At 39.9% G+C, this 14,358-nt stretch overlaps 1 protein-coding gene across 2 annotated transcripts; it reads right to left on the bottom strand.

Annotated features, from left to right (window-relative positions):
• Positions 1-45: 45 nt before the first annotated feature.
• Positions 46-7,972, bottom strand: LOC146523435 (uncharacterized). Of its 2 annotated transcripts, none has more exons than XM_085153764.1 (25): positions 7,826-7,972; positions 6,726-6,955; positions 6,451-6,632; positions 6,184-6,258; positions 6,052-6,091; positions 5,880-5,957; positions 5,655-5,744; positions 5,459-5,539; positions 5,301-5,338; positions 4,955-5,205; positions 4,154-4,383; positions 3,874-4,055; positions 3,612-3,686; positions 3,481-3,520; positions 3,309-3,386; positions 3,079-3,168; positions 2,883-2,963; positions 2,725-2,762; positions 2,379-2,629; positions 1,839-2,000; positions 1,668-1,756; positions 1,360-1,520; positions 1,167-1,268; positions 738-990; positions 46-647 (listed from the first exon to the last, which is right to left on the bottom strand). In XM_085153764.1, exons 2-25 carry the CDS (start codon positions 6,943-6,945, stop codon positions 61-63), a joined length of 3,474 nt encoding a protein of 1,157 aa, XP_085009890.1. In that variant the 5' UTR covers positions 6,946-6,955; positions 7,826-7,972; the 3' UTR covers positions 46-60. The 2 variants fall into 2 exon arrangements, with proteins under 2 accessions (XP_085009890.1, XP_085009891.1); XM_085153765.1 differs by having other exon boundaries at positions 5,655-5,741.
• Between the last annotated feature and the right edge of the window lie 6,386 nt (positions 7,973-14,358).

Here is a 14,358-nt window from a genome sequence, read left to right as displayed (position 1 = left end):
CCCCCCAAAAAAAAAAAAAAAAAAAAGTTCTGAGGCACAACACAGAATTGGGGGGGAAATTTATTTTACCTCAACAACTGTGCTGTCTGGTGTGTGACACAGAGTCTCCACGAGGCCCTGCACAGCAGATGAAGAGACGGAAGGTTGGCTAGGAGTTGCACAGGGCGACAGTGTAAAGCTCGGGGCTGATGAGGGCTCAGGAGCTGGGGGCACGGTAGGTTGTTTGCACGGAGAGCCTGGAACTGCTGGACTGACAGGGTTATCAACAGTTAGATCCTCGGCTGGCTCGAGGATTGCTGGAAGGAGTTGTGGAACAGAGGGAATGTCTGTGGAGACTTTTTCTGACACTTGTGCAGGGCATCCGTCAGGTTGGGTGTCATCTGAAATCACTTCCTTGACAGGTGAGAAATCCATAGAGATGTTCACAATGTCCCTTCTGCTCTGGGTCGCCTGAGGAGTGCCGCACTGAGACTTTGGTTCTGGGGTTTGTCTGACAGTGAGGCAGAGGTGTGCAGGTGTGTGAACATGTTGAACAGGTGTCTGAGCCAACGCAAGGGAGCGCCGGGTGACCCTTCTAGGTGAGAGATATGTGGAGCAGGGAGAGACCCCAGGCAGCACAGCAGCATTTAAATGGCTGGATCTCCTAACTGAACAAAGAAAAAAAAAAACAACATGTGCAATATGATTAGACCAAATCCAGAGTCATCTAAAGTACAAACTTTTGGCATGCAAGTCACCTGATTGTTTAGCTGGGCTCTCCACCTGGAAGAAGCCTCCATCAAAGACCACTGTGTCCTGCTTTTGAGCCCCTGCCTGTGGGTGTGGATTCTGAGAGCCCAAGACGAGACAGTCTTCAGTGTTAGCAGCACCAGCTGCCTTCTCTGCCTCAGCTGCCTGCTTTTTGGCTTTCATAGCTGCTTTTGCGGCAGCCAGACGAGCCTTAGCTGCTGCATTAGTTCCTGCAGGCTTTGCAGATGCTGCTGGCTGTTTCTGTTAAAAAGACGGGACAAGCTGTTTTCTTAAACACAGAGGCCTTCATATGCAAATGACTACAGAAACAACAACCATAAAACTCAATGATTAGTTCGGTGATGTGTTAATATAGTCAGTTTTATGATGGCACAGCTGTGTGTTTTTGAACCAAAGCTTAAATTAGGAATCTTTACCTTCACTACTTTCTTCTGTCGTGGTGGAGGCTTGTGCTCCTCCACCCAGCCTCGCTCCTCTGCTTCTTTCAGAGCGTCAAACTTCTTGTTGACATCCTCGACCTAGAATAGGGAAAGAGTGCAAAACAGATGTTAGGCCTCTTCTCCTTGTTTGCGTGTTAATGTGTGTGTTGCACCTCTCTTGAGGCATCACCTGGTAATAAACCATGTCCCAGAACCCCTGCAGGTCAGTGCAGGTGGTGACCTTCTCCCCTCGGCCTAGCTCACAGTCGTCCACCAGACCGCTGAATTGGTTGAAGCGTTCTTTCATCAACAGCCGTGCTTGGCCAACAGCTGTGCGCATGCGATCTCTCACTGAACACGATGAGAAAAAAAGATAACAAAATTACTATTAGTCAGAGAAATCCACCATTTTCCTCATATGAAAACAACAACTATCTACAGAACCAAAATTAAATATTCAAGATTTTAATAATCAATTGGTGTAGAAGATAAACTCACTTTCTTGTGGGATGGACTCATCCTCCACTTTAGACTCCCAGTGGAGAGACAAGCCCGTCAGTCTCTCTGTCTCATTGGCCATTTCTGATCTGAAGAATTTAAAAGAAAATGTTTATTAAAAAAAAAAAAAAAAAGGTTCTTTTTTGAAAGACTAAACGATATGAAAAGTACCTGAAATATGGTACGTCGTGCTTTGTTTCCACTGATCCACCTGGACTTGTAGGGGCAACTGTGGGAGAGGTATGAGGAGGAGAGCGCAGAGGAGATTTAGGTGGACACGATTCGCTCTGCTCATCACTGAATACGGGGGCTGGTGGAAGGTTGAAGCTGGAGCTGGATGGAAAGAAAAGCACTGCTTTTAGATTGACTGAAATTTTAAAGCCTACATATTTTCTTTAAAAAAAGGGCCCAAAAAAGAAAAATCTGCAACATCATAACAAACAGAAATATCAGTGCTAAAATATAACATTGCTTCCTCCTGTGATATAGATCAATACTCTGGTATAGTATTTCTATTATTAAACTTGCAGACACCCTAAACAGAATACTATAATATACTACTGCCTGACTCGTCACAGTAATGCTGAGTAACAACAGCAGTAAACGCATCTATTAATTGGTGTTTTGCAATACTGTGGCCAACATCAGTGTTTCAGTACATATTTAGCAAAAGGAAAATTTGAGCAGATGAAACGGAAAAAAGAAGCAGACCTTGGTGTAAGGAAGGAGTCTGCTGAACGAGGTGTGAGAGGCTCAAACTTGAAGGATGACAAGCCAGTCGGAGCCTGGAAGAGAAAACCTTCTGGAGCAAATGAGGATGTAGATGGGACGAGATCAGCAGAAACAGGCTTGGCTGGAGATTGATCCACCACCATGTCTTCTTCCTCAGCACATGGTGTCGGGCTGGGAGGACTAGGTCTTTTCTCAATGTCCTGCATCTCAGGCTCTGTCAGCTCAGGTTCCTGCACACGACAGGAGCAGCAAAGCAATTAAACTCCAAGTTACTTAAAAATTGATCACAAGTTTAGTTTGCCGTGTGTTTCACTGAACTGCTCACCTCTGAGATAGCATGATGGACAGTGTCATTGACTGCTTCTGTGTTTCATAAAGAAGGACAACAAAAATGGTGAGAGAAATTCCAACAACTGTTCACAATGTAAAGTGAGGCAGACACATTTGGAACAAATTTTGTTTTGGTTTTTTGGTTCATGATACCTTTACAGTTCCTTTGTGCACCAGACAGGGGAGCCACAGGATTAAGATTTGCTCGGCTCCTTGTGGTTCTTGTATTGGACACTGGTGAGAGACATTAAACACAAACAAATATCCATTTATGTTTTAAACCTCAACGCCATTTCTTAACTTCCCTCCCCAGTTTCGATATTAAATGAGCTTCCAAACCAGACAATACCTGCAGTCTTGTCCTTAGGTTTGCCCTTTACCACAGGAACTGGAGGTCTGTTGGCAGATCTGGTTGACAAAGCTCGTACGGCAGGTGCTTCTATGGTAGAATGGGATAATACAGACACAAATTAAGAGCTAAACACAGGAATGCAGTACTGCAAAACAAAAAAAGCACAATGGCTGGTTTCAAGGGCAGTTTTTTTTTTGTTTTTTTGTTTTTTTTTTAATTATTTGTACCTTTGGTCTTGGTTGTAGTTGATGCAGGCTTAGCAGAAGCTACCCGGGTCCTTGTTGATCTTTCCACAGCAGGTTGTCCTACAGAAAGAAGAAGGTCATTACTAAAACTGCTTCTAATCTAAAGCTGCATTTAAAAATAAAAAGTCAGTTAAGGGGCATTCAGTTAGTTTACCCTTCTTCACTCCAGTATTTGGATCTTGTATCTTCAGAGGCTGCAAATGAACAAAGTATTAGTTTTTTGTTTTAAATAGTTAAATACAAAACCTGTGAAAACAATGGTGCATGTGTGGAAGAAAACAGTACCTTCTCCACTTGCTGCTGCTGTTTCATTGAACGAGTGACTCTAATACTTTGGGATGGAGCCGTGTTCGCCTTTTTCTGAAAACATAACCAAAAATAAATAAATTCCACTGAGACAAAAAAAAATTAAAAAAAAAAAATCTTCTGATATCACGTGGTCATCACAGTTATGAAAGAACCAACAAAAAGATAGGGAAGTAGTGTGATTCACAGACATGTTTTAGAATAAATTATCTAAAGTGTTTTTTGACAAGTCCCCTCTTACCTCTTGGATTTTTGTTGAGGCATCTGGGACAGCAGGTAGTGAGGTAATGGTTCCCGTTGGATGATACAGACCAATCTTAAACACCCCTTTACGCTCCCTTTCCCTCTTCTCTTTCTCTTTCTCAAGAGCCTTCCGCTCCTTCCAGCGCTTGAGCTGTTTCAGCCTATCTTCCACTGCTTTTGCTGTGGAGGAACAAGCATGGGGAAGGGCACAAATAAGCTAGAGCAGTGCATTTTTTTTTTTTTTTTTTTTTTTTTTTTTAAAAACTGTGAAGCCATACCTTTAGCAGGTTTTTCATTGTTTTTCGTCTTCTCTTGTATGGTTGACATATTGGCCACTGCAATAGAGGCATCCAGGGAGGACATTTCCAGCTGCCTCCGGGTGTTCACGGTACATTCTCGATTCTCCTTCTGGGAATGAGACCTTCTCCGAGACATTTTTACCCTAAGCATCAACACACTGATGTCCCGCTGCCGCAGGTGAGCAAATCGAGACTCCATAATCAGGTATCTGGATTTTTCAAGAAGGGAAACAGATAATGTTTTGAAAGGTACTGCAGATTGCATGCAATGGATATTACAGACATTAGGAGACATTTGTCATATTAGTTAAAAATGAGAGGGATCCAAAACTGAAAGGCAAATTTTTTTGTGTTGTAATCAGCTAAAAGAATAGAAATTAGAAAGTTTTTAAACGTATTAGTGTCATTATTCATGTGGTGGCAATTTTAAAACCACACACAAAATAATTCCCAAAACATGGACAATGTACTGAGCAAGAGCTGTCAGGAAAAAAAAGAGAAAAGTATGTGGTATAGGCTAGGCACTATAAATGGTAACACGGAAAAAACGGCTTCATTTTGGCCTGTTTAGCTACAAGCTTGTAGACGTAACCACCAACAGATCAAAAATATTGACGCTGTGTTTTTTTCCCCTCCCGCTTTTCTTATTCTCCGGAAATTCAAACAATTGCGTTAAAGCAACGACAGGAATGGCGTCTCGATGGCTTAATTTTTTCCTTGGTGGTTTCTCTGCAAACAAACGGAAAATTTGAGCAGATGAAACGGAAAAAAGAAGCAGACCTTGGTGTAAGGAAGGAGTCTGCTGAACGAGGTGTGAGAGGCTCAAACTTGAAGGATGACAAGCCAGTCGGAGCCTGGAAGAGAAAACCTTCTGGAGCAAATGAGGATGTAGATGGGACGAGATCAGCAGAAACAGGCTTGGCTGGAGATTGAGCCACCACCATGTCTTCTTCCTCAGCACATGGTGTCGGGCTGGGAGGACTAGGTCTTTTCTCAATGTCCTGCATCTCAGGCTCTGTCAGCTCAGGTTCCTGCACACGACAGGAGCAGCAAAGCAATTAAACTCCAAGTTACTTAAAAATTGATCACAAGTTTAGTTTGCCGTGTGTTTCACTGAACTGCTCACCTCTGAGATAGCATGATGGACAGTGTCATTGACTGCTTCTGTGTTTCATAAAGAAGGACAACAAAAATGGTGAGAGAAATTCCAACAACTGTTCACAATGTAAAGTGAGGCAGACACATTTGGAACAAATTTTGTTTTGGTTTTTTGGTTCATGATACCTTTACAGTTCCTTTGTGCACCAGACAGGGGAGCCACAGGATTAAGATTTGCTCGGCTCCTTGTGGTTCTTGTATTGGACACTGGTGAGAGACATTAAACACAAACAAATATCCATTTATGTTTTAAACCTCAACGCCATTTCTTAACTTCCCTCCCCAGTTTCGATATTAAATGAGCTTCCAAACCAGACAATACCTGCAGTCTTGTCCTTAGGTTTGCCCTTTACCACAGGAACTGGAGGTCTGTTGGCAGATCTGGTTGACAAAGCTCGTACGGCAGGTGCTTCTATGGTAGAATGGGATAATACAGACACAAATTAAGAGCTAAACACAGGAATGCAGTACTGCAAAACAAAAAAAGCACAATGGCTGGTTTCAAGGGCAGTTTTTTTTTTTTTTTTCTTTTTTTAATTATTTGTACCTTTGGTCTTGGTTGTAGTTGATGCAGGCTTGGCAGAAGCTACCCGGGTCCTTGTTGATCTTTCCACAGCAGGTTGTCCTACAGAAAGAAGAAGGTCATTACTAAAACTGCTTCTAATCTAAAGCTGCATTTAAAAATAAAAAGTCAGTTAAGGGGCATTCAGTTAGTTTACCCTTCTTCACTCCAGTATTTGGATCTTGTATCTTCAGAGGCTGCAAATGAACAAAGTATTAGTTTTTTTGTTTTAAATAGTTAAATACAAAACCTGTGAAAACAATGGTGCATGTGTGGAAGAAAACAGTACCTTCTCCACTTGCTGCTGCTGTTTCATTGAACGAGTGACTCTAATACTTTGGGATGGAGCCGTGTTCGCCTTTTTCTGAAAACATAACCAAAAATAAATAAATTCCACTGAGACAAAAAAAAATTAAAAATAAAAAAAAAAATCTTCTGATATCACGTGGTCATCACAGTTATGAAAGAACCAACAAAAAGATAGGGAAGTAGTGTGATTCACAGACATGTTTTAGAATAAATTATCTAAAGTGTTTTTTGACAAGTCCCCTCTTACCTCTTGGATTTTTGTTGAGGCATCTGGGACAGCAGGTAGTGAGGTAATGGTTCCCGTTGGATGATACAGACCAATCTTAAACACCCCTTTACGCTCCCTTTCCCTCTTCTCTTTCTCTTTCTCAAGAGCCTTCCGCTCCTTCCAGCGCTTGAGCTGTTTCAGCCTATCTTCCACTGCTTTTGCTGTGGAGGAACAAGCATGGGGAAGGGCACAAATAAGCTAGAGCAGTGCATTTTTTTTTTTTTTTTTTTTTTTTTTAAACTGTGAAGCCATACCTTTAGCAGGTTTTTCATTGTTTTTCGTCTTCTCTTGTATGGTTGACATATTGGCCACTGCAATAGAGGCATCCAGGGAGGACATTTCCAGCTGCCTCCGGGTGTTCACGGTACGTTCTCGATTCTCCTTCTGGGAATGAGACCTTCTCCGAGACATTTTTACCCTAAGCATCAACACACTGATGTCCCGCTGCCGCAGGTGAGCAAATCGAGACTCCATAATCAGGTATCTGGATTTTTCAAGAAGGGAAACAGATAATGTTTTGAAAGGTACTGCAGATTGCATGCAATGGATATTACAGACATTAGGAGACATTTGTCATATTAGTTAAAAATGAGAGGGATCCAAAACTGAAAGGCAAATTTTTTTGTGTTGTAATCAGCTATAAGAATAGAAATTAGAAAGTTTTTAAACGTATTAGTGTCATTATTCATGTGGTGGCAATTTTAAAACCACACACAAAATAATTCCCAAAACATGGACAATGTACTGAGCAAGAGCTGTCAGGAAAAAAAAGAGAAAAGTATGTGGTATAGGCTAGGCACTATAAATGGTAACACGGAAAAAACGGCTTCATTTTGGCCTGTTTAGCTACAAGCTTGTAGACGTAACCACCAACAGATCAAAAATATTGACGCTGTGTTTTTTTCCCCTCCCGCTTTTCTTATTCTCCGGAAATTCAAACAATTGCGTTAAAGCAACGACAGGAATGGCGTCTCGATGGCTTAATTTTTTCCTTGGTGGTTTCTCTGCAAGCAAACGTTAACGTCAGTGTTACTGGATTAAAGTATGACTTGAAGGAGTCGTGAACCTTACACCAACTACATACCTGAGTAAAAGCAAAGTATAATACGGCAAAAGGCGGAGAAAATAAACGTGAGCCAGCACAGTGTTTTGTTCTACTGCTACTAAAAAGTGTAGTGAGTAGAAAATAGATACTTTCAAAGGCGAACCAGGAACATGAGCTAATTATTCAACCAATGCTAGTTTTGTAACCCACTCCACCGCGACTGTTGACAGAAGGACTCGCGCAGGGTTCAACATTCCGTTAACAAATATATCTAAGTGAACAACTTTTATGATTAAAAACCCAACTTACCTTTTTTCTTTTTCCAAAGAGGTACAATTGTTTTCTTTTCTTTTTTGTCTACTTACTAAAAGCTGACAGCGCAACGTACAAGCTCAGTGCAGAAACATAACAATCATGGCGGGTGAGTTTTTAAAGTTTACGCTGATTGGCTGCAAGTCGTACGTGAGCCCTGATTGGTTAGTTTCTTTTCTTCTTCTTCTGATTATTTTGTTGCTGTTGTAACAACTTTCCATTGTGTGCCGAAATTACTCCAGAAAAGTGGAGAAAAAATTGTATAAAAACGTTTGCTTGGAATAAATTTTGTTTTTTTAAAAAAAGAAGGTCAAACCCTGTATGATTACACAATATGCATGTGTCTGATAAAATCAGGCATTTACAGTAGGAAGGGTAACAATTAGTATTAATATTAAGTTAGCTGATATAGTTAAACACGGGAATTATTTATAATCAGCAATCAGCTATGTGGGTTAAATCCATGTGGAATAAAATGAACTGTAAATCATTATTTGTTAATTTGCAAAGCAACTCAAAAGTACACATGCATCCACAGAAAACTAATGAAATGATTGTACAATGTGATGCAAATAAAAGTGTTCATCATAAATAAGTTTAATACATTTCTCAATTAGACAGAAGATTTAAAAAGTGATATTTTGAAGCCAAATAAATTATAATATCTCTGTTTTTTTTTCTCCTCTTCCCCCTGCAGGTGGTTTTTATCCTTCAAGCTTGGGCCCTGGGAGCTTCAGGGTCCTGCGCAGTAGCTGTTTCTAGGACTGCACTCTTCTGGACAGAGATCTTGATGTTGTTCCTAGGATCTGCTGGAGTCAGTCGCCTAGCTTGGGGGCAGGGGGGCACTGCACCAAGTGCTATACACACTCCGTTTACTCCTTTGTGTACCTTATGCAGACTTCAGTGTCCACATCACTCTTGTGTAACTTGCCTGCTAGACCAGAATTGACTCTGAGACCAGCGACAAAGTCATAACTCAAACAAGGAGAGCATAAACAGGTGTGAAATTTTCCAACAGCATATATAAATGTACACACTTTTTTTTTCTCTCCACATGAAACTCTGTGTAGTGTAGTTCAACAAATACATTTTTGAGTCATGATCATTTTTGTTTTATGGTGGATTTAAGTCCTAAAATAGTAACAACACTTGTGTTTTAAAGGTCATTAAAAAAACCTGACTAAATATTACATTTCTAACCTCTCTGTCAACAAAACTCGCAACTGTGTTTTTAAGAGATAACATGTCATCGCATTTTCTGTCCTTTTCCCCGCAGGACAAAGGATGGAGCACAAGTTAGGATGTAGTTCAGACAAAACCAAAAGAAAAAGCTGTTCAAGCCTAATTCATGAGATTTTTTGTAAGATTTTGCTAACTACATTTCCTGTAAAAGCACCAAAAAAAGACATTACAAGCTTGATATGTCATAGGTGCCAAGAATTCAGTGCTCTCTCAGTTATTTACCAAGAACCATGGAACAGTATATTTCTATGATGTCTGGCATGTTTCAAGTGCTCCAGGAGTTCATCACAAGTTAATCTCTGGGTTATTCTAGCCCAACATCATCCTTTTTATTTTTAAAGTAACTGGAATTAATTGTTTTGAACAGATGTCTTTGTTATAAAATGTAAAAAAACAACAACAACAAAGCAAAACAAACAAAACAGGCCACAAAAACCTAAGTAATGCTACCATCTACTCACTTACCTTCAATTAATTTGCACTGAACAGTTATCAAAGAGGTGACCCACACCTTATTATTCTTTACATTTTAATGAGTTTTCCTGACTTCAGTGACTCATGATCAGAATGATGTTGTGGAGTTTCCAAAACGTTTACTCGCTTTTGTGTCTAAAGCCAAAGAGACTAAAAATATTCAGTACACTGCAGAAAATTGGTTCTTAATTTATTTGAAGTTAGGGCAGTTGTTTACAAACCACAAATCTTTTGACATGGCATCGGAAAACAATCACGGGATCATCAAATAAAGCCGGAGTATGAGCATGTCAGTTTTTAAATATATTTGAAAAAGTGTCATATGTTCATTATAAAAGTGTATGAACACATTTTAATGTGAAATAAAATTGTTTAAAATTGCTCAAGTATGTACAAAGAAAATGAAGGAAAGCAAATTACACATACAGTCAAAACCTGGATTTTTTGCCTTTTTTTTACACTTAATTACAGAAGAAAAATTACAATTTTTCAAGGTTAAATAAAAAAAAAAAAAACGATGTGAGGAATCTTTTCATTGTTATTGTTAATTTCATGATGCAATTATTGCATTACGCTGATGCTGTCAAGATACCCTGCAACAGTTTTTAGTGTCTTCACCATTAATCCAAGAAAAATATGTTGTTGAACTGCGTCGCACAAAGCCGCTTAACTTCCTATAATGTAGGTGACCGGAAGTTGTTAGCCATGAAACCTGGGAGATTAACGAGACCATCCAGCAGGCTCTGCAGATGAGCCTGATCTGGGGTCTGGTCCTATAAATGTATATATATATATATATATATATATATATATATATATATATATATATATATATTAGAGATGGCACGATACCACTTTTTTATGTCCGATACCGATACCGATATTATAAATTTGGATATCTGCCGATACCGATATGAATCCGATATAGTGTGTTTTTTAATCAATAAAACTGTTTTTTTAATATCTTGCTGCATTTTGTATAAGTTTATACTCAAGTTTAAATAAATAACAACACTAAAGCTATTCTGTTATACCTGTATGTAAAAAATACACTGCGCCCAAAATATTTCATAGTTCAGCAATACTGATCAATCTAAAAAACTTAAACCTACTCCATCCTCCCTATTCTGGTATTTTAAAGAGTACTTTGCAGAAATATTAAGCAACCTAACTAATAGGGTTGCAAACACCCAGCAAAAAAAAAATAGGGAACCACCCCACACCCTCCACCTCATGATGCTTAATCGATGTAATCAAATTTAATTTGATGCAGGGGGAAAAATGCACAGAAAGAAATTATTTTTCAAGAATAATTAAATAGATTCAACATCTTTCTTCAACAGAACTGCAGACTGCACAGATGGTATCTTCCCAAAGGAAAAAGTACTATAGCTTACTAGGGTATATTAGACTTAATAGTTACTATATACAGTAATGGACTTCTATATATTTTACATCCGATTAAAACTTTGGGTGTAAGAGTCAGATAATTATTTATTAAAAGCTCGACATTTTAAATGAGAATAAGAAAGAAAAGTATGTCTTTGTGCCCCCTTTTTCCTGTTCATGCCCTATCGGCCCCCCTGGCTAAACTTTGCTAGATCCGCCCCTGCACAGTTAGTCAGCTACCTAGAAAACAATCCTGGTCTAGAAAGTAATATTAAATAAATTCTAACAACAGCTTATCAAGCTTAATAGTGCTGCTGTTGTTCAGCCGCTGGTTTCCTCTTTCTGGTGAGAAGTGGGCCAAAAACTAAGAAGAGAGACGGACTCGACAGAAAAGCCGATCAGCTGATCATTAAGCAGTTTCACGATTGAAGTAGCAACAGGAGAGAGAGAGAGAGGCAGTCGCTCCATATATCTGTTGTTAAGCTTAAGGTGGGAATGCTTTACAGACATTCAGAGATGAACTTACACACTTGCTTTACTTCTCTCTGGGAAAACTTCCTCGGAGATTAAATGCTGGTTTGCTAGCAAGGCTACAAATACACACAGCGGCTCTATCACCTGATGCATACTGCTGCAACGTGCTACGGTTATGAGCCGAGTTACGCCGTGTAGCAAGCTTTGTGAGGTGCTTTTTTGATATTTAATGGATCGGATTACATTTTTTATTTCTCGCCGATATCCGATCCAGTAATTTGGGTCAGTATCGGACCGATACCGATACGTAATATCGGATCGGTCCATCTCTACTGGAAACACTGAAAAACTTTTAGCTCTTCTACTATTGAATCTGATAAATGTACAGTTACTCAAATGTTCTTGTGAATCTGTAATAGATGTACAAGGTTGACTTTAATCTAAACTCAATATGAAAGATATTCAAAGGTCTCTCAAAACACTTGGCTCAGTTTTATTTTATCTCTTTCAAAATCTTACATATATTTCTTTTAATCTGTATATGGATATGCAGAATAAATAGCAACAATCAAAATACTATAATAAAACTCTTAGCTTTTAAGTAGAAGTACTGCAAATCTTTCAGATATCTAAATTTTAAAGCAAATATAAACAGCTGTGGTGGTGTGGTGATCAAATGAGAGGCAATGAGGATTCTTCAGCTGAATGTTCTGCAGCAGTCAGGAAACAGGAAGTCTGGGTCCTCAGGGCAGCTTCTCGATGATAACTGCAGCCGAACACTTACACTCAGTAACAGAAATGGCTTTGTCTTTAAATAATATTAGTACACACTTACTGCAGTCAAATGTTATAGTCAATGAAACAACTAGCCAAATGTATTTGAAATAATCTAATATTTATGTGAATATAGCACTTTGGATATATTACACAATAACAAGATGTGAGAGGACAGGAAAGAAGGAGCAGTGAGAGTGGAGATCTCTCAGAATTCTGAATACAGATCGACAAAATTCTGATAACAATTTCTGAAAACTTGGATTTCTGAAAATGGGTTCTGATAAAATTAGATAGAGCAGTAGGGATAGAGGGATACAAGATAGAATGGCTTTCAAATTAGATAGAGCAGGGAGAGTGATAGGACAGACAGAATTGCTTATAATGATAGAGGGAGAGGGTTGTCTGCAGCAGGTCACCTGTAAGACACAAAAGGACTGGAATTAGTGGTATTTCCAATAAGCTTGGCTTTACCATATTCTTCAGACTATAAGGCGCACTTAAAATCCTGTCATTTTCTAAAATAGGTAAATAAAATAAACAGTGTGCATTATGTATTGATTCTGGTTGTGCTTACTGACATCGAACTGGATTTATGTGGTACACGGTGCTCAAAATTCTGTCAAATATTTAGTAAGAGTTTGGTAAGCTACAAAGCTGCACCGCTTGATGTACTGTTGGAGCATTATGGCTACCATAGCCAGGAGCCTCTTGGAGTAATTCGTATAGTGCTTTAACACAATAGTATGGTGTGCGTACAAGGACGTGGCAACTGTTAAGAGACATGCTTACGAAGCAGATTTCAAACTGATCAGCCCATCAAGAATTTGATGGATTTGTGGAAGAGGAATTAACTGAAAAAGTGAGTGTATTGTTCTGTATTTTCTGTGCTACAAATTAACAATGTTGAGAGTTACTATGAGTTAAATGAAGATCAAATTATCTGACTGTTTTGTTTACCTTAATGTACCTTATGCTTAAAAACAGACTAATTTATTTACATGCCTTGTAATCTGAAAAATACAGTACATAGAGCTTTACACAATTAAGATTTCTACAGTAAAGTATTGGACTGAACTGAATGACAATGTTTAACAAATGGTGGTGGAGCTGTTATAAGGACACTTGCGTTCTATTTAAACAATAAACTAAGTCTATAAACTCAAACCAAGATGTGCTGCTACAGCAACTTAGTGTTTTTCTCCACTTTATACATGAAATCATCCCTATAAAACTGCTTTTTGTATTTAGGTATACATAGGCAGGTTTAGGTGTATCAGGTTATCCTTGTTAGATGATTTTGAAACATGTGACAAAAAAAAGAAAGCATAAACAAAATGAATCTGCAAGGAAAAAATACTTTTCCCAGGACTGTACCTCAGACAAAACCTTTACTTACCAGCGTTGAGACGATCAGATCAGTAGTCTAGAGAAAGGAAACAATATATCAGATCACTGTTTAATCACTCAGACTGTTGAGCCTCTTCACACACAATTAAATTTACTTTGTCATAAAATAACAAGTAAAATCCTCAATTTCTTTAAGCCTTTATAAACTTAACTGTACTGATGGGCTTAGGGCACCTGGAGGACCCCTAGAGGCGTTATCCCTGGAGGGCTTAACCCGGGGGTTGTGTTAATAACCTGGTTAGTGGCTCTGGTCGCTCTCAGAGGTTGTTCTCCTCGTGGCCGCGTGCAGCGGGGCTGGAGGATGGTCTGTGCTGGCGGACGGAGGTTACTGGCCTGGTGGCCTGGCTGCCCCTGAGTGGATCCGGGGCGGGCGTGGGGGTTTGGGGTTCGGGGGTGCTTCGCCTCCGTGCTGGGGCTCTGGCTGGGCCTTGGGGGCTTCGGTCCTCGTCGGTGTGTCGCCGAGGTTGTGGGCGGGTGGGTGCACGGGGGCTCAGCCCTGGCGCAGGGGGCCTCTTGTGCATCGGCCTAACCGGGGGGCTCTTCAACTGGCAGGGAGGTTGTTCCATCTTTGCAGGAGTCCACTCTGCAGGTGGGGGAGAGACATAGGAGAGGTGGAGAATAAACTTAACCTGGGTGTCTGTGTCTTGTGTAGTCTGGGAGATGATTGAATGTTGGGGTGGGTACAGTTTCCTCTGTGGTGGGGTAGGGTGGGCTGCCCCGGGTCCTGTGGGGCTTGGCGGTGCTGCTGCCGTAGGCCCCGGTCTGGA

This window comes from Neolamprologus multifasciatus, chromosome 3 (genome assembly GCF_963576455.1).
Source record: "Neolamprologus multifasciatus chromosome 3, fNeoMul1.2, whole genome shotgun sequence".
Classification (NCBI taxonomy): domain Eukaryota; kingdom Metazoa; phylum Chordata; class Actinopteri; order Cichliformes; family Cichlidae; genus Neolamprologus; species Neolamprologus multifasciatus.
This window is presented reverse-complemented; position numbering and strand designations above follow the sequence as displayed.